Source organism: Vanellus vanellus (genome assembly GCF_965231255.1).
Source record: "Vanellus vanellus genome assembly, chromosome: 1".
NCBI classification, from domain to species: Eukaryota; Metazoa; Chordata; class Aves; order Charadriiformes; family Charadriidae; genus Vanellus; species Vanellus vanellus.
The window spans coordinates 176188756-176209469 of NC_138905.1; the positions used below are offsets into that span (position 1 = coordinate 176188756).

At 40.4% G+C, this 20714-nt stretch overlaps 1 protein-coding gene across 2 annotated transcripts in view; it reads left to right on the forward strand.

Moving 5' to 3' along the window:
* The window catches only part of TBC1D4 (TBC1 domain family member 4), a 41841-nt gene extending 21617 nt beyond the window's left edge, over window positions 1-20224 (forward strand). For both annotated transcript variants that reach the window (XM_082488223.1, XM_082488224.1), the window contains 7 exons: window positions 3095-3253; window positions 4765-4923; window positions 5373-5617; window positions 8433-8592; window positions 10830-10999; window positions 15673-15849; window positions 17956-20224. In XM_082488223.1, coding sequence (XP_082344349.1) covers window positions 3095-3253; window positions 4765-4923; window positions 5373-5617; window positions 8433-8592; window positions 10830-10999; window positions 15673-15849; window positions 17956-18174 — 1289 coding nt within the window. In that variant the 3' untranslated portion in view covers window positions 18175-20224. The remainder of the gene's footprint in view (window positions 1-3094; window positions 3254-4764; window positions 4924-5372; window positions 5618-8432; window positions 8593-10829; window positions 11000-15672; window positions 15850-17955) is intronic.
* Window positions 20225-20714: the final 490 nt, after the last annotated feature.

Below are 20714 nucleotides of genomic sequence, written 5' to 3' on the forward strand. Positions count from 1 at the left end.
ACCACATCACAGTGGTAACTTATAAATATTTGAATCCAAATATGATTTTTGAGCAACTGGCTCTTGAGGTATGTCAAAGAGTTCATTTTTCTGAAGATGAGCACTGTACACTGAAAATTGAGTGCTGTTACCTTGGGATCTGAAGTTGGCCATGCTGACTTCTTGTCTGCCTAAGCTTCTAGCTAAGACTTTTTTTTCATGACTGATCAAGAGTCGCACATAGAGAAGATAGAATGCAATGTCTATCCTAGCATATAGAAATTCTTCAATATAATAGACTAATAGCTTTTGGTGCAAGTTGGAAATTTCAAATGTACTCTCTGCAATTGCTGCCTTCATCTTTTCTTGTATGGTGTATAACCTCATTATATATAGCAGTCTGATTCTTCAAATAAAACAACGATCTTGTTAAGGTCAGTCAACTCTTTTTCCTTCTTTAGGGGTCCTTACTGAGAAGGCAGGGGGAGGAAAGAAAAACAGCAGGACAGAAGTCTTTCTGTGTCCTTACAAGTGTACATCCTTGCGTGTATTTCCTATGCACTTAGTGTATTTCTCTGTGCACTCTCTCTACAGTTTGTGTCTCTGTTGACACACACTTCTGTGGAAACGTCTAGATTTATAGGGAACATCTACAGAGAAGTCTGTTTTAACTTCAGCCAAAATCTTCATTTGTTTTTTTAAGCAAACGGTCAGTCTCATGTTGTAGGGTGGGGAGGCTGGACATCTGCTGTAGTGACTAATTTCATGTTATTCCCTCTGGTAGTATGAGCTGCTGAGGGACAAACTCTTTCCTGTACCCTCCCTGCATGGCTGGAGGTAGTGAAAACTGTTAAATCAGTCCAGTTCCTTAAGACTCAGTTGTGGGTTATTTCCATTCTGTAACTGATACATAGGAAATAAGTTCTGCCTCCCTGATCATTTGTGGTGAAAACAGGAGTGTCAGCAGTGGAGACTCCAAACTGGCACCTGTCTGCCAGCCCGCATCTTGGTTTGTGCTCCAAGGAGCATGTCTCCATTGTGTGCAGGTTCGTAACTGCTGCTAGTGAAATTGGTGTTCTGGCTAGCTAGAATTCATCGTCTTATTTTCAAAGGGTGAGAAGTAAACTGTCCTAATGGCTATCTCTAGGCATTGTTCCTATGGGCTGCTGAAACATGGGCCATTTTGTGGACAGGACATATGCAGAACTGATACATTCCAAACCAGCACTGGTTTGGGCAGTGGTTGGCACCCTAGCCTGCAATTAAATATACATCTCAGGAATAGGAAATGTAATAACAAAAGTGCAGCCATTTCACTACTTGAAGCCAGGTTCCTAGCCTATTTATTCAGCTGTATATGACTAATTTAAGACTGAAATTGCTGTGGAATTGTTTTTCGTGGTTTTCTGTTAATGTTTTGTTGATTTTTTTTATTTACAAAATATTAATAGAACCTCTTTTCCTGTTCCTTTTGCTGTCGAGGAGACTTGAATACTATTAGCTCTTTGTTTTACAGAAGGTAAGTTCTGTGAAATGCATAAACTTGCTTATGTTTTTGTTTTGTTTTGTTTTTTTTTTCCTGAGCAGCTAAAAGCTAATTTTTCCAATAGATCACCTAGAAATAAAAGAACTACAAAAAGTAGTAGGCCACCTAGCTATGATGAGGAAGAATGTTAACAAGGATGGTTGCAAGCAACCAAGATCGGCATAGTAGGTAGGGGCAAGTACGATCAACAGGCAAGCTTGCTGGCTTTCACTGCAGAGCCAAAGTACTGTTCAGTGAATGATAACCCATGCACTTAATTCTGGAGTTCATTGTCACACTGAAATATGTTACTGTTGTCTTGAATCTCTTGTGTACTGCTTAAGAGACTGAGCATTCTCAAATCATACAGCAATAGGATAGCATTTAAAATTGCCCTGATTGGACTGCAAATTCCTGTGGTGAGATCACGTTCCCGTTTTTGTGGAAGTGTACTGCACTCTGTGTAATAGTTGCTTCTTACAAGGCCCCCTATAGTCTTGAATAGGTATGGTCTCAGAGGTGTAACATACAGCTTCTGGAAATAATTTGTCACCTACGTGTTTGGAGTGGGCTAGGCAACGATCTTATGGGTTCATCCAATATTGGCTGTGTCCAAAGTGTGCTGATTAGGTGAAGGAACTGATTGTCTTGTTTTGCAGGTTGTATAATAACATGAGTGAGACTTTGCTTTCACCTAGAAATGGTGGTGGATAGGGGGGTATATCTGTAAGAGGAAGACATCTCTTGCAAGGAGCAAGTACTACACACAGATCAAGGCAAATTTGGGATAAACTTAATTGCAGCTTTCACAAGTTGTGTTGTGAAATGTACAATTCAGTCCAATGATAATTAAACCTATCTCTGTAACTTAAGCAACATTCAGGTCTTGATTCCAGTTTTATACACCAGTAGTATGAGGAATTGGTGTGTCTTTCTGCATGCATATCATGTATAATAAAATAGCCACGCTTAATTTCTCAGTAATGGAAATGAAAGCTGCTCCTCCATGAAATTCCAGAGGAGTAACTCTGCAGCTTTATTTCAGAAATAGTGAGTCCTCTGGAATAAATATTTTGTGCCAGGTAGTCCTATGCAGCAAACGTTTTAAGTATGCAGCAATATGACTTCTGTTCTTCAGCACAGATGTAACTTTCTGGATATGGTTCATGTGGTTCATTCTTTTTACTTCTAGTCAGCCTGATGGCGCCAGGTAGCAGTACCAAGAGCTCTTACCACTCTCTTAAGGGACATGTAAAAACAGGAACCAGTGTGACAGTGGATTTTTCTTCTTGCCCCAAGCCTTAAAAAATGTTTTCGTGTATTTTCATGAATTTTTCATGTATTTCGTGAATTACTAATGTTTGTGGCCCAGTAATGGAAGTTAAATTGTTACCTGCAGCATCTTATGACAAAAGACTGGCCCCATCTCAGCTATTAACTGATGAATTGTAGAAGGTGTATTTATCCCTAGTCACGTTATCAGATAGGTTTATTGAACTTGAATGGGTTTTGCGTATTTGATGTCTCTTGTAATTTTCTGATGGTCTGGGTTTTTTTGTGTGTGTTCCTCCTTTGTGTTCTGTGCTCTAGCAAGCAGAGATGAGCTCCAATCAAGAAAAGTAAAACTGGACTATGATGAAGTTGGTACATGTCAGAAAGATGCCATAAATGTTTGGGATAAGAAGTTACTAAACTGCAGAGCCAAAATCCGGTGTGACATGGAAGATATTCATTCCACTTTGAAAGAAGGTATTTATCTAGGATGGCTTTTAACTATGAAGTCTGAAGATTATTTTTTCTGTTGTTCCCTTTTGATACCAAAGGAAATCTTCCCAGTAGCATAAAATCATGAAAAAATTGCCTTCTTTTTGCAAATGCACCCACCTCCCACTGCCAAACAGAAAATAGGTTCTGCTGTGTCTGCAGCTTACATTGTCAGCAATGCAGAAACATGTATAGTCATACTCCTGAAAGTAGCATCTTGTGCCTGTGTGTTATTACATCGAAGATTGAACTTGGGAGCTTCTGCAGCTTGCAATGTGAGCTTCTGGTTTCTGGTCTGTGGCTCCTATCCAATTGACTCCGAGTTTCAGATGTTCTCATTTTACTTACTGAGCAGGAAGCGCCATAACATCTAATGTGGACTGACTGTGTCCAAAACCTGGGGGAATCACAGCCAAGCTTCAGAGAGTCAGAAGGACCAGAGTTTAGCCTATGGTCTTTTTAGTATTTTGGTGTGAAGTAGATCTTCCTGAGGCCTAGCCATAGGCCCGAAGGGGGGACCCTGAGGGCCTTGTTAGTATAATATGGATGTAGACTCTGATTGCACCACTATGTCCTCCTCCATAGAGTCTCATGTCTGTATTACAGATGCTGAAAAATAATATTTCAGTGTAAGGTGGCTGTCATACAGAAAGGAAGTTTAAATTGCTACCAAAGAAAATTGTGGTAGAAGTAAGGCGGTTCCTGTTAGTGACCTGCAGAAGACTGCCAACAAAGATCTCTCCTTGCTTGCCCTATCTTCTGCTGCTGGACTGCAGTTTAGAGTTGGGAAACAAGGATATGATTTTTCTAATTTGTATTCTTGATAAATAATTACTTGCCTGGAAAGTATTGGCAGAGTTGACAATTTATTTTTAATTTCAAGGGTCAATTTACGGAGTCAGGGGGACATATGTGAAAGTCCTAAGTAGTATTTTTATCTAGTTTATGCTTTCACAGGTGTTTGGCTGACTTGAGCGAAATGCTCTTTCATTATGAGTGGTTCTTTGTCCTTCCCTTGGTATGCAGCATTAACGCTTTTAGGTTTGAACTGCGCATTTTGTATGGACTGACATGAGCAGCCCTTGGGGAAGGGGAAGGGGAGGTGGACCTCCCTTTATTTTTACACCTCTGAATTTAGTTCAGCCTGTCTAAACAGACAGGTCTGCATTCTGCATGTGGTCTTGCATCTTTTACTGCTGGAGGCTAACAGCTCAGAGGTGGCAACACAAGTGTTGTCTGTACCTTAGTTGCCCAATGCACTGTTCAGTGTAATTACCCTAAGTTTGTAGTTAATGTTTAGTTAGTGGGACTGAACTGTGGCTACTGAGTGAATACACTGCAGAGGGGACAACTTCTGAAGCTGACTGTTTGTAAGGGATCCTCCAGAGTGGTTCGGCCCAGACTGTGGCAGGCAAGATTATGACAGAGCAAATTCGTGTGTTGCAGCACTAAAAATATGCCCATGCTTAGGCCTCTTGGTTTTTTACTGACTACAGGTGTACCAAAAAGTCGTCGGGGAGAAATTTGGCAGTTTCTGGCTGTGCAACATCGAGTTAGACACAGACTGCCAAACAAGCAGCAGCCTCCTGATGTCTCTTATAAAGAACTTCTGAAACAACTGACTGCTCAACAGCATGCCATCCTTGTAGATCTAGGTACGTCTGTTTGTAGCTGGGAGATGTTTTGTATGTCTTTGAATGGAAACACACTGGTCTTAATGGAAGCTGTTGCTGAAGATAGGTGCTGCTGTATCAGCACCACTTTCTATGCTGTCAGGATGCATTCTGTGTATGCCATTTAGTGTCCCCTAAACAAATGATTGCTTAGGTTATGCTATTTGTATTTATGCTCTTCTACATCAGTCTGAAAAGAGAAATCAAGCAGTCGCTTCTGCAAGTTCTATGCAGATGAGAGTATGAAACGAGCTCAATGGATACAGTCGAAAATCAGTGGTAAAATACGGATTGATCTGACTAAAATCAACCTGCATATGAAAGCAAAGAGAAGAGGTCTATGGGAAGAGAGAAGTGCTGGTTGTCAAATGGATCTGGGTTTTTTTAATGAGAAAAATTGAACATCAACTGCTCTTCTCTTTTTACATCAGGACGGACGTTCCCAACACATCCTTACTTTTCTGCCCACCTGGGAGCAGGACAGCTGTCACTCTTTAATCTCCTGAAAGCATACTCTTTGCTGGACAAAGAAGTGGGTTATTGTCAAGGTATAAGCTTTGTAGCTGGAGTGCTGCTTCTACATATGAGTGAGGAACAGGCCTTTGAAATGCTGAAATTCCTCATGTATGACCTTGGCTTCCGTAAACAGTACAGGCCAGACATGATGTCGCTACAGGTAAGTCAGTCCTCCTGAAGCAAACCAGAGTTTTGAATGAGTTTTGAGCTCTCAGAGGTTGCTCATGTTCTCCAGGGCCTTAAGAAGCTTCTTATGCTGTTTTGGAGGTTGTGAGGTGCATGCGCAAATGTTTTTGTTGAACCCCTCTCTGACTCTGAATTTGCAAACAGAGAAATTCAGAAGTTGCAGACTTTTCCTGTCACACGTCCCCATCATCTCCTGTTTGGAAACTGCTTTCTCTGCTATTTTTCTCTTCCTTTTCTTTTCCTCACTTCTCTCTCTTCCTTATGCCAAAAAACTCGATATGCTTGCATCTGTATAGATGGGGTTTAAAAATAAATGTCATTTTGTTTTTTCTTCGGTCTGTACGCACTTAGATGTAGATTTTTCTCTTGTAACTCCAAGTCGAATCAATAGTGACACCCAGTGGCCATTCAGTGTACTGCACTGGCATTTGTACTTGGGGTTACTCTGTCTTGCCTCATCATTTGCACCAAAGTCTTTTCTCTCATCGTCCTCTACCCCTCCACCCTCAACACAGAGAGGAACAGACGAATTTTTAATCTTTTAGTTTGCTTATGAAACGATGCATGCTTTGCATCTAACTCTTTTAACAGCTAGCTATAGATGCTCAAGGCTGCTTAGGAAGGAGACAAAAATCTTTCAGATCTGTATGAACTCCAGTGTTTAAAGTTTGAGAAATCTTTCACCTTGAGATGCAGCTCTCTACTGATTTAAATAACTATATGCTATAAAGCTCTAATATTATAAAGGGATAAGCCACTACTGAGTTAGTTTGTAATGCACAGTGGAGAAAGAGCATAGCAAACACATAACTAAGTAAAAACTTAAGGGGGAGTAACAGTCCACCTTTCACGACCAGTCAGTTTAGGTGCATATTTGGTAAATGTCCAGAGCAATAGAATAGATTGTAGTTAAAGAAACTGTATGTGCTTATTCTAAAAATGATAGAGGAGTGTTTTACTGTGGATGTAAATACGCTATAACAACTTTATGGCTGTTCACCCCTAATTCATCACAACAAAGAGCATCGTTCTGCCTCTTCCCTATCTCACTGTTCCCCCCCCAGTGTGTTTTGAACCAGTGGGGGTCAAAGTGTGATTAAATGCATGGTTGTGGGATTTTTTTTTTTCCCCTACAAGAGGCTCTCTTAGAGTTTGTATGTTGTACTGCAGTTGTAGACTTTCAGTAACATCTGATGGTTTGAGAGCATTCAGATGTCCAGGATTTCACCTCTTGATTTAAATGAGTCTGAAATCTTTATTGTCAGAAGCTCTTAGGAAGAGCACTTTAAGTTTGGGGAGGTTTACTGCTTGTAGTACTTTTTGCCCTTTAAATGAAACAACCTCTCTTTCTCCACAGTTTGCTCCTAGGCAGTTATGCTGTTCTAGACAAAAGTACAAGTTTTGTTTGCTCAAGACAAACTAGACTATTGGAGATGACTTAGAAGTTCTCACTAAAGCCTAACCCTTTGGTTTGGTTTTTAGCAGGAGTAGAGCACTTGCAAATTCTTTTGCATTTACAGTACTGAAAAATAAGTAAGCTTATACGTAGAATTAGCTTCTGTCCTGTCGAAGAAAATTGTTGAATGTTTCTTTAGGATAATGAAAACCTATTTGACTAATATTTTTAATTGTTGTTTGGGAAAAGTAGTAGTCTACATCGTTAGTTCATAATGAACTCATCCAATTGGTTTACTGCCTCTGTGATACTATTCTAATTTTACATGTAAATGTGTTTTGTATTGACATTGTCCAAACTGTGCTTAATTAAAGCAATTAAAGCAAGGACTCAAACACATGCACAAGTTTAGCTAATTTGCCTGAAGGAGAAGTGATCTGTCTGCTTGCGGACACTGCTGACTGATAGATAGTTTCAAGTGCATGCAGTTTTTGGTAGGGAAGAGTCATGACCGCTGAAAGTAGGAAAATAGCTGAATCAAATAAGTCATTTTCTTATTGAGGAATGGATTCACCTTAAGCATAAGGCATTGTTGACAGCAAAATTGGACCTGACATCTAATATGTCTGCTTCTCATCTTCCGCGTTCTGTGCTGTGAGTGACTTACTGAGGAATATAAACTATCAGAATTGCAAGGAAATAATTTGCTAGAATAGCAACTTTTAAGCACTTTGCTTTGCAACCTTTTACAGATTGTATAGTATCACTTTTTGCATCAGTATCTTAAATTCCTCTGGACCACTGGCATGTGGGAGGTGTGCAGGGAAGTATATATCTGTTACACCTCTGTTGACCCACCATATCTAATGTACTTTGTACATACAGAAGCTGTCTAAAGTGTTGATTGTAGCATAGGAGTTTTGAATGCAGCAAAAATATGGCCAAGATTCAAAGGATTAAAGCTAAAACATGTATATTTAGCCAGAAACAGTTCACCTCTGTAATGGAGAGTTTTGGCGTCTTGGAAGAGGTACTTCTACTTTAATTGCTGCAAGACTGAAAGTTCTGGTTTGTTGATAAAGTCATATCAATATATTCTTTTCTTACCTTAAGCCTGTGAATCTGAAATGATTCTTCATTAATAATCAAGTTCAAACTGTACTTTGTTGTTGACTACTGTGTTGGTTTTAATTCATTAGGGGTGGGTTGTTTATATATGAGTAGTTATCACTTCAGGCCCTAGGCAACAATTAAGCTTCATTTTACAGTGCCATCTGTACTGGAGTTAATTTCCCTGGAGTGAAATGTGAATGGTTTAGAAAACTGAGTAAAGCTGAACTTTTCTTTCTCTACTTCTTTCCACCCGCCTCCCCAACCCCGTCATGCACTGTAGATTCAGATGTATCAGCTCTCAAGGCTTCTTCATGATTATCACAGAGACCTGTATAATCATCTTGAAGAAAATGAAATCAGTCCCAGTCTTTATGCTGCACCGTGGTTTCTTACACTGTTCGCATCTCAGTTTCCATTAGGATTTGTAGCCAGAGTATTTGGTAAGAAAGTTCATTCTATTGCAATAATAAACAGAACAATGTTGTCCATTGTGTTTTGAAACTCTCAGGGAGTAGTTTTCTACATACTAGGGACATTTTGGGTGACTTTTGTGGGTGGCAAGTAGCAACGCTCTTCATGGTGGGATGTCAGCTCCTTTTCAAAGAGGAAAACCAAATTGTATTCTTTGAAACATCAGACTTGAGCAATTAAGTATGTCTGTTGTTATTAGCTAGGAGACTTCTGAACTGTGAACAGCAGAAAGTTTATTGCTGCAAATGTATTTTATGCATCAAGCATTCAGTTTACGTCTATAGAAAAGTTTGTCTTGCTGAACTTGCAAATTGAAAAAAGAATGTATTGATTTTCAAGAAGGTTTTTCGGAATAACTGATTCTAAAATGATTTTTAATAAAAATTCAAGTAAACTTGAACTTAAAGGCTGTTTCAGGTACTCATGTATGTATTGAACAGTTTCCTTGTCTTATTCCATATAGATAGTTTTTTCATGTTATGCTCCTCTTCAGTTAAAGTGTAGTACAGAAGCTTAAATATTCGTTGTGCCTTGTCATGTTTACAATATCAGCATGTCAGGTATTTTGTTTTGTATTCTTTTATTGTCAATAAGAACTGCCAGCTGAATCAAATCTCTAGTAATACAGCTTTTTTTGAAAAAAATATTTATTAATGTAAAACTCACTTTGCTCAGATATGCACCAAGAATCTGAGTACTTTGTCATGTATTTCCTCTTAAATCAGACTTATTTTCTATTTGATTTATTTCTGTTTTCATATGTTTTGTCTTTGTTTAAGAAATCTGACCTGACTTTTGTCTCATCTTTTTTTACTGGGTTTTAATTTGTTTGGTCTGGTGGTTTGGGGGAGAAGAGGGGTTTGGTTGTTTTTGGTTTTTGTTTGGGTGTGTTGTTTTTTTTTTGACCTAGTGATTTCTTCATTACAGTGGTTTTTCTCTTTTACAGCAAACTTTTTCTGACTGCTCTTTGGGTGAACAAATGATTGGTGTATCTGTTTTTCAGTGGTATTCATGTGATTGATACTTCTCTTTCCCAGTGGGATTATTGAATTCTGGGACACTCAAGTTTTTTTTTTTTATTATTATTTGTTTTTCAAGGCTAATGTGTTCGTTTTGTTTTGTTTTGTTTTTTTTTTCCTCAGTGGGCTTTGAATTTGGAAATCTAACTAAGGGTGGGGTGGGTCAGTATTCATTTCTCTGTAAATAGGCTGAGCAAGGCATGTTCCCATTTTAAAACTCACAAGTCACTATATTGCTTTACTTCCTAATGCTTTGGAGTCCTGCATTGTCAGTGTTTTATGGGCCATTGTCACATCAGGAACAGATTGTTAATGTCTGCCCATCACAAATTATATACTTAAATTTATGCTGCTTGAATGTACATCAGAGACTTGAGAAGGGAGACTTTTAGGAACTATGTATGAGTGAGATGGCTGCCTCACCAGTGTCAAGGTGCTACCTACGCAGTGATACTGGATTAGGGCCAGGGATGACCACTTCGTATCAGGATCAGGAGTTTGTTCAATTGTGTAGCCCTGGTGTGACAGAGCCAACGGCACAGGAGGCTTATTTGAACTGCTCATGTGCTGCATTCATCTTGCTAACTGCAAGTCCACTGCTGCTACCTTACTGTAATCAAGTTTCCAGTTTCTGTGCAGTCTGTGTCTACTGACTTCTGCAGAGCTGAGACTTTCCGCTCACATCCACATAGTGTAAAAGTAAGGGTTTGGGGCTTAAATTGTAGCCAATGTGATCGCTACTATGGATTTTGAAAATAATATGATTGGTTATGGAATCTACATGATCATCTTTTAAGGACTAGCTTCTGCCTGTAGAAAACAGTGAAATGTCAGTACATTGTGTTGGTTCCGCTTCCCGATTGCTTTTTAGTCATAGACGCACTTAAAAATAGTTAGCAGTTAGTTAACAGTCTACAGTAGACAGTAATGAAATGCTTATTGCAGATAACGGTAACAGACATAGCAAGCACACAATATTTTCTTAAATGCTCTCTCACATCTGCAAGATGACAGAAAATGCTTTTATATGCTTTAACCTCATGTTGAAATAAGACATTGCACTTCTGAACTGAATAAATCCGCAGTATGATTGATTAAAAAGCAAAAAACCTCAGGAAATATATATGTTTATCTAATACTTTAGGTCTCATTTTCAAGATAATTAAATTATCTTCTTTTTTTTTTAGACATTATTTTTCTTCAAGGAACGGAAGTCATATTTAAAGTAGCACTGAGTCTACTTAGCAGTCAAGAAACGTCTATAATGGGATGTGAGAGTTTTGAGAACATTGTTGATTTTCTTAAAACTAGTATTCCAGATATGACTCAGCCTCAAATGGAGAAAATTATTACCCAGGTATGATTGTTTTTCTCTCTACTTTTTTTCCCCTGTTTAGTTTTCTTTAAAAGGATCATGCCTAAGGTATATGTAAGAGTCTTCTTAGTATGTTCCTTTTGGTTTGAAATCCAAAGGAGTCGTCTTCCCAGGAACTGTGTAGAAATAGGAAAGGAGCTAATTTCACAGTATCACAGTATCACAGTATGCTAGGGATTGGAAGGGACCTCAAAAGATCATCTAGTCCAATCCCCCTGTCGGAGCAGGAACACCTAGATGAGGTTGCACAGGAAGGCGTCCAGACGAGTTTTGAATGTCTCCAGAGAAGGAGACTCCACAACCTCCCTGGGCAGCCTGTTCCAGTGCTCTGTCACCCTCACTGAGAAGAAGTTTCTTCTCAAATTTAAGTGGAACCTCTTGTGTTCCAGCTTGAATCCATTACCCCTTGTCCTATCATTGGTTGCTACTGAGAAGAGCCTGGCTCCATCCTCATGACATTCCCCCTTTATATATTTATAAACGCTAATAAGATCACCCCTCAGTCTCCTCTTCTCCAAACTAAAGAGACCCAGCTCCCTCAGTCTTTCCTCATAAGGGAGATGCTCCACTCCCTTAATCATCTTAGTTGCCCTACGCTGGACTCTCTCCAGCAGCTCTCTGTCCCTCTTGAACTGAGGGGCCCAGAACTGGACACAATATTCCAGATGCGGTCTCACCAGGGCAGAGTAGAGGGGAAGGAGGACCTCTCTCGATCTGCTAACCACCCCCCTTCTAATACAGCCCAGGATGCCATTGGCCTTCTTGGCCACAAGGGCACAGTGCTGGCTCATGGTCATCCTGCTGTCCACCAGGACCCCCAGGTCCCTTTCCTCTACACTGCTCTCTAACAGGTAGCTCCCCATCCTATACTGGAACCTGGGGTTGTTTCTGCCCAGATGTAGGACCCTACACTTTCCCTTGTTGTATTTCATTAAGTTATTCCCTGCCCAAATCTCCAGCCTGTCCAAGTCTCTCTGGATGGCAGCACAGCCCTCTGGCGTGTCAGCCACTCCTCCTAGCTTAGTGTCATCAGCAAACTTGCTGATAGTACACTCAATTCCCTCATCTAAATCATTGATGAATATATTGAATAATATGGGCCCCAGTACCGACCCTTGAGGCACTCCGCTGGTTACCGGCCTCCAACTGGACTCTGCCCCATTGACTACGACTCTCTGGCTTCTCTCCTTCAGCCAGTTCGCAGTCCACCTAATTATCCGGTCATCCAGTCCACACTTCCTCAGTTTAGCCATGAGGATGCTGTGGGAGACCGTGTCAAATGCTTTACTGAAGTCAAGGTAGACCACATCTACCGCTCTGCCATCATCCATCCACCTCGTTATTTCCTCATAAAAGGCTATGAGGTTGGTCAAGCATGACTTCCCCTTGGAAAAGCCATGCTGACTGCCCCTAATAACCCTCTTATCCTTGATATGCCTTGAGAGGGCACCAAGGATAAGCTGTTCCATCAGTTTCCCAGGGATGGAGGTGAGGCTGACCGGTCTATAGTTACCCGGGTCCTCCTTCTTGCCCTTTTTGAAGACTGGAGTGACATTTGCTTTCCTCCAGTCCTCAGGCACCTCGCCCGTTTCCCAAGACTTGGTAAAGATGGTGGAGAGTGGTCCAGCAATGACTTCAGACAGCTCCTTCAGCACCCGCGGGTGCATCCCATCTGGACCCATGGATTTATGGATGGCCAGGTTGCTTAACTGGTCTCTGACCCAGTCCTCATCAACTAAGGCAAACTCATCCATTGACTTGACTTCACCTTCATCTGGGGTCTCAGCGGAACAGGACTCCTCAGGACAGCCCCCGACAGAGTAGACAGAGACAAAGAAAGCAGTCAGTAGTTCTGCCTTCTCTGTATCTTCTGTCACCAGGGCACCCACCCCATTCAGTAGTGGGCCTACATTGCCTCTGGTGTTAGTTTTGTCTGCCATGTATTTGAAAAAGCTCTTCCTGTTGTCCTTGACCCCTCTTGCCAGGTTTAACTCTAAGGAGGCCTTAGCTTTCCTAGTTGCCTCTCTACATCCCCTGACAGCAGCCCTGTACTCATCCCAAGCGGTCAGCCCCTCCTTCCATGATCTATAAACTCTCTTCTTCCACTTGAGCTTGCCAAGCAGTTCCCTGTTTAGCCACACAGGTCTCCTGGCTCCCTTCCTTGACTTCCTACGTGTCGGGATGCTCTGATCTTGAGCTTGGTAGAAGCAGTCCCTGAAGGACTTCAGTCCCTGAAGGACAGGATTTCAATGGATTTTGAACTGCTATTTTAGCAAGACTTTAGTTGCTACCTCAAGGTTCAGTACAAAGGTTCTTTTGTGTCCCAGCTATTGGGAAAACGTGACTTTTCTTACAAATTTCACGTCACCATCAGAAGGCTAAAAGTAGCCTGTTTTCCAAACCTAAACCCAGATGTTGCTCCCTGCTAGTGGGTGAGCAGTCCGACAATTTGTGATGGGAAATGCAAATTGGGAAGACATCACAGTGTGGGAAGAGGCAGCATCACATCAACTTCTTCTCCTGATCCTTAAAACTTCTGGCTGCACAAGGCCAGTACCTCCATAGGAAGTTTTCTGACACCTCCAACTTAAAATCCTACAACTTAGGAGGTTGGTGAGGCCCTGTTTAAATGATCTGTAGTAAAATCAAAATCAACCAAACTTTCGCTGTTCTGTTGCCAGCATGGCTTCTGTTCTCCTGGGGATCACTTTTAGGGTGCCCCTGTGCAACTTCCCCTTTTCACCTCAACCCTGTCCTTGGAAGGGTCACATTTGGCAGATTCTTGATGCCAGAGGTAAAAGCCCCTCAGGACTGATCCCTGCCTTTATTGGGTAAGGGAAAGGAGGACTGGAGTAGTGTTACTACATCAGTATCATTGTAACTTCATGGCAGAGGGCGAGAATAGAAGAGAAACGAGGAATTACTGATGCTGATATAGGAACAGCACCTGCTAAATCTTCTTGTGAAATAGCCAGTGGCTGGGATCTTCACCTCTCTACTTACTCTTCCTCTGTATTGAAGCTGCAAATTGAAATGAGTCTTTATCTACTACCTTAACTGTGAACCTGTGAGCAGTTTTCCCCCTTCAGATAGCAGTTTGGAGATAACAGAAGAGCTCTAGAAAGCCATCTCCATATGCAGGAGTGAAGTTAATACTGATGCATTTCTGTGTCTTGGTTAACACTTGAATGTTTCAGGTGCTGTCAGTTAAGAATTCATTTTTAGATGATGTGCAAAATCTTCATTTCTTCATTGCACTGCTTGAGATTGCCATGTTAAACCTGTGTTAGGCCCTTCAGTGTCTGCCTTTACAACTCACTGATTCTGGCCATAATAGAGGTGGTATTTCAATGCTTTTGATACTATTAGAAATTAAATCTCTGTCCCATGGTCTGTGTGGGTTGCAGAGCAATCGTGCTGCGGTGGATGTGGTAGAAGTGGCTTTGGGCAGAGCCAGGTCTGACTGAGTAAAGAATGGATTATGTAGTCTGAGCAGAGGTGGATGTGGTTATATGCAGGTCAGCTCAGCTCTGAAAGGAAGGTCACCTGATTGCCCGTGGTGTGGTCTCATGCTGAGCAGTCTTCTGGATTTGCATTCATGTACACTGTCTATATCGTATTGCTCCTACCTAGGCTGCGTGCAGGTGGAGACATTTGGCTGTCTCAGCGTTGTAATTCCCAGGACTGTCCTCTTATAGCAGATAATGAAAGAAAAATGTAGACATTATGCAGGATTATAATACACAGATGAAGAATTGACCAGGTAGCTACACACAGGAAAATGGCAGTATCCCAGCTTGAACTCCATAAGTAATTTAAAGTTTTACCTCATATGAATTACCTGAAGAACAGTGAATGTAATGCAGAACTTGTTTTGCTGGGGGAGCTGTGCGTGTCTTCTGTTGGTGTAATGTTTGTGACCTCTAGAACAAGGAGCAGAATTAACGTCATTGTAGACGTCCTTCCCCTCCTTGTCAAAACTTGGTAACTTTCAGAAGCGAAGAGACTGTGAGGAGATGTATAAACAGATGAGGGTCATATGGTCCCATCACTGCTAGTTCCATAGTTTTCACAATGCTTTGTCATCAAAGCATCCCAATAAGAAAACAGTCTACCTTCACGCAGAGGCAGAACACAGGGAAACTGTAACCACGAAGAGTGTTTTTCTAAAAGTTTATGGATGTGCACTTGGAGTCAAGAGATCCAGTTTTGAGGGTGGAGATCTGATGACTCCTGGATTATTCTTTTTCATTGTGTGATCCTGCTCCCATCACAAGCTGGTGAGACTTGAATTTAAAAATTTCTTCTTGAACTTCTGAGTATTCTTGAGCAAGAGATAATAAGACTTAGTCATATTATAAAATTCTTGGATGACATAAGATTTTTTTGCTGATACATCTCATAGTGAGAGATGGTATTTGGTAATTATAAAAGTGATGATCCAATTTATTCTGAAGCCCAACATTTATTAAGGCTACAATAACAACTCTAGATGCCAAAATGCTCTTACTGTAGAATTCCCCTTAAAAGACTTTTTTGAGAGGAACAGGAAAAAACATTAAGTTAATCAGGCAGAGTTGCCTCTTAGCCAAACACTCATGTGGAGTAAGTATTCTGCACTGCAGTTAAAAATTGTTTTTTTTATCTCATGGCAGGTGTTTGAGATGGATATTTCAAAACAGCTGCATGCCTATGAAGTAGAGTACCATGTTCTGCAGGATGAATTGCAGGAAAATGTGAATCCCTGTGATGAAGGTGAACCCCTGGAAAAGCTGGAGAGGGCAAACAGTCATCTAAAGAGACAAAACATGGATTTGTTGGAGAAGCTACAGGTAAATGACTTAAGACTACAAACTTATGGAGAGGTCATTTCTATAACCTGGAGTACTGCATCCAGCTTTGGAGTCCTCAGCACAAGAAGGACGTGGACCTGTTGGAGTGGGTCCAGAGGAGGGCCAGAAAGATGATCAGAGGGCTGGAGCACCTCTCTTAGGAAGACGGGCTGAGAGAGTTGGGGTTGCTCATCCTGGAGAAGACTCCAGGGAGACCTTATAGTGGCCTTCCAGTATCTGAAGCAGGCCTACAGGAAAGCTGGAGAGGGACTTTTTTACAAGGGCATGTAGTGATAGGACAAGGGGGAATGGCTTCAAACTGGAAGAGGGGAGACTTAGATCAGATATTAGGAAGAAATTTTTCACCCTGAGGGTGGTGAGGCACTGGAACATCCCAGAAAGTGTTTAAGGCCAGGATGGATGGGGCTTTGAGCAACCTGGTCTAGAGGGAGGTGTCCCTGCCCATGGCAGGGGATTGGGACTAGATGATCTTTAAGGTCCGTTCCAACCTAAACCATTCTATGATTTAGCCAATAGAGGAGTAAGTGTCTTTTTTTAAGTGTACATGAGAAGTCCCCTAACCACAAGACCTTATGCGGTTGAGCAGTTCTCTCAATTACAGTGATTTATTTCTGTTAGACATATTTTTAATTCCTTTATCATTCCTTGCACATTTCCTTCTTCATTTAGATTTCTCTTTCTCAAATTACCTCTTCGTTTATCTCCCACAGAATCTGTTGGCAAAATTTATGTATCTTGCTGAAAAATAAGTTCTTTGTTCCTTCATCTTTTTGCTTCCCTACTGGAAAATTTTAAGAAATAATCCATAGTGCAGTAGGCTTGCTTCCTCCAGACCTTTGTAAGCAGTATTGTTCTGTTTCCTTCTGTTGAAGCTCGTAGTCCTAATCTTGAAAGGTGGTCTGTCCTAACAGACTTGAATACAGCTGGGTGCCCACCAGACTTTGCCCGATAAAGTCATGCTTTACAAAAGTCTTCTCTTCCTTCTTCACTATTCACCCTTTCTCCTATAGCCTGGCCAAGACTTGTTTCGGGTTTCAATATGTATTGTTTTGCATCTTCCTGAAAGACAAGCTCTTCTTTTTGCATTGCCAGGCCATTTCTTCTTATATTTGTTAATTTGAACAAATGTTGGGGAGAGCTAAGAGAGCACCTTCAGCTTCTGAAATCTGAAAATAGAAGCAGGGTAAAAAGGAAAACTCAAGTCCTCGTTATTTTTGTGTTTATGAGCTCAGGGTGCTGTGCTGTATTCTTTATATATTGAAAACAGGGATGACTTTTTTACTGTTACTATTTTTGCTTTATTATTTTTATTTATTTACTTCTTCCTGGGCTTTTACCTCTCTTCTGAAAATGCACCAAGGACATAGAATACTTATGAGTGACTGATTTGAAAGCCTCTGTTGAAGCTCATTTGTTCTTGCAGAGTGTCATACTGTAATGCATCTTCCTCAGTTCCTTAACCTCTTCGTCTTTTTGTTTGTATAGTTTCTTCATTCCTCTGCTTGGGCCCTTTCCTAGGAACAGTCAGAATTCCCCCACTTCCCACAGCAAAACATTTGCTGCTGCTTGGGTCCCAGGGTTTCTGAGTACTACTCAGTGGCTTTTTTCACAGAGGAAGCTGTAGGTCTTTTATTGGAGAATAGGGAATGCTGTCTGCTTCTAGACTTAACGCTGAGGTTCTCTTTCCTTCTAACCTCTCCATCCTGCTAATTTACATTGTTACATAGGGTTCCCATTGCTGCATCACAGTCACACAAGTTACGTCTTCCAGTGCTACTCCAGCTGCTGTTTTCCTTTTTCTCCCTGCAGCTCCAGTTCCTTCTTACTCCCAACTGTCACTTGCTCACTGCAACTCACATGTCTCCTTCCCTCTGTAAAGCTTTCAGAAATCCTTCAGATTGATCTGGCCACTGTAAGGAGATTCTGTATATGATACACAGTAGGCATTCCTGGTATCATCTGCCTGCACAGATGTCTTTTAGAAACATCTATGTAATTAAGTTCTTTTCTTAACGTATAGGATGTCATAATGTAAAAAAAAGTTATTCAGAACGTCTCAATTTATTATAATGTTATTGTTTACAGGTTGCTCATGCTAAAATTCAGAGTCTGGAATCCAGCCTGGAGACTATTTTGACTCGAGAGAACAAAATGAAGACTGTAATTCAGTCCCTGGAACAGGAGAAGATAACATATCAAAAGACTCTTGAGCAGATAATGAAGTATTTGCCAGCAGAAGCATTGTCTGACTGTGAACTGCTCCTGAAGGAAGTAAACTACAATCCAAATAATAAAGTTAAATAAGGAGTAAGCCATAAACCAGGGTTTTCTAGGCAGCGTTTCTTCAAAAAAAAAAAAAAAAGGGAAAGAAGAGAAACAAAAGATGATTATGCTGCTTTCAAAAGACTTAGCAATAGGCAACGGTATTATCCAAAACTAGTGCTGGGACACTCATAGCTACAGGTGGGCTTTCAAATGTCAGTATGCAAATTCAGGCTATTAATTTTTTTATGATTATGTAAATAAATCACAAGGGGGAAACAAAGGATTCTTATATGTAATTATGATGAGTAGATGTATATTTAGAGTTGACCTAAAGGAAAAGAGAAATTTCAGTAGTGAACCACCAAGATAATGGTGATCTACAAATTCACTCTGGATGTGCTTGTCTTGTAGTGAAATGAGGATAATGTGTCTTTATATATATGTGTGTTGAATAATACTTGAAGAAAAAAAAAAAACAAGAATGTAATCTTCCCTCCAAAGAGCAGCATGTTTCACATGTTCTGTGGAAAATCTTTGTGAACTCATGCGTGCCTCTCTTTTAATTCTACTGACATTGTGCGCACAGACCAATAAGCAGAATAAGTATCATGACTTGGTTCGTACAGAAAGAGCTCTAGTGCCATCCGCTGCCTGGGCTGTACTGGCCAGCGATGTAATTCCACATGCATGTTGGAACTGGAAACAAAAAGCATCATATCATGGCTCCGCCTCTGTAACTCAGAGCTAAAAAACCTATATCTATACACACTTGCAGGACTTGTAAAGGCAAGAGCTAACAGTGACTGCTACCTCCTTCCCAGCCTGTTTGCTTCCACCTGTCCTGGGGTTGGTCAGGATGACAGGAGGAAGGAAGCAAGGCTGTGGGATGGTATTTATTCTAACGTTCATTTTCTGCGGGGGACTTGCCGTCATAAGAGTTAGGTGTGTAAGGGGTTCTCATTTAACCAAAGAAATACTGCAAGAAGCCTTGTCTTACCGTAGTGGGAAGCAGAAAGCTGTTCTTAAATATTATTTGAAGGGAAAATTGAGGCAGGTTGCAGGAAGTTGAGCATAAGTGCACGATAGAGGACCAAGCAAGTTTAAAATATTACATACCTTTCAGTTTTCACATACACAGTGGATATACATTTCAAGGGGGATTCTGAAGTACAGGTGCAGTTTTAATAATGCTTTCAGGTTATTCCTGTTTTAATACTGCTTTGTGGTCTTCTTTTTAAAACAAAAGTCATGAATTTGTGTGTTCTGGGCAGAAGGTGAGGTAAGCTCTGATCATTTCAAGGGAGAATATATGTTTATAAAGGTATGAAAAGATGCATATAGATATGAAAATGTTTTTGAGTGGAATTTTTGAGAAGGCTTAGACAAATGTGTAATAGACAGGTATTTTGGAGTGCATGTCTGAACCGTTAATTGAGTGTTACAGTGGCTCATGTTATCTCTTACCATTTATACTGTATTTCAGGAAACAGTTCTTTTTAGTAAGAAAAAAAATTAAGCAAAGTGCCAAATCCAGCAGTGTCTTTATGCATAAGATTGTCCAATTTAGAAAGCAAGGACTGAATATCACTGCTTTCTAAGTATTATGCTTTATGTTAATATAAAAGTAAGGAACAACAATGCTGATTTGCGGCACACTGCTGTGGAACTTGGGGGTTTGGGGTCTCCTTAGTTTTATTTTTGTTGTTGTTTTTTACTTCCATGGTGTTTTATTTGATTAAAGATACTGATTTACTTCATTTTTTCTTTTTACAGTTGGGGTGAAAGGTCTTAACACTGTGTGTAAAATTATGTGGAATCTGTCTAGATATTTCAATAATATTGTATTGTACTAGGTGGGAAAATGCCAAGTGAAAAGGCAGTTCTTTGCAGTTTTGTTCAGAGTAAATTTTAGCTGATATGTACATAGAAAACCAATCCCAGGAACTGCAGTAGTGTGTGTTACAAAGAATCAAGGTTATTCAGATACTTTTTTTTTTTTAAGATGCACTGAATGTGCTTTATCCTCTATTTCACTTATAAAATTTTTCATGTAATGCCTGGAGAAATTCCAATAAATGTCATTGCTGCATTTCCCATGGCTAGTTCTATTTTTCTACACTTCAAGTACCAATCTCATTCTCAATAGTACTGTTTACATGAAAGATGAAAAGGATCTGGGTTTAGTTTCTGATAGTGGGGAAAAAAACCTACAGGGTTTGTAGGACATGGGGAGGGTAGAAATTCTTATCAGGGAAAATAGTCTTGCATTGTTCTTAACTGAAGTGATTAAAAGGTATTTTTCTTCTGTAGCAGTACATTTAGTACATATGCATGTTGAGAATAGTAATTTGATGAACTCTATGCTGTGCATCTGTCTTGGGAGGAGGTGGAGGACACCATATCAACAAGTAGGAATAAACTGCAGGAGTAAAGCTGCAGTGAGGTAAGTGCCTCATGACATTAGGACATTTGTATTCTGAATACAAGTGTGCCTTGTAACTGGGTATCTCCAGAGTGTCTAGTTTGAAGTCTACACTCAAGCAGGTACGCTCCAGATCAACTCCAGATGAATAACCAGC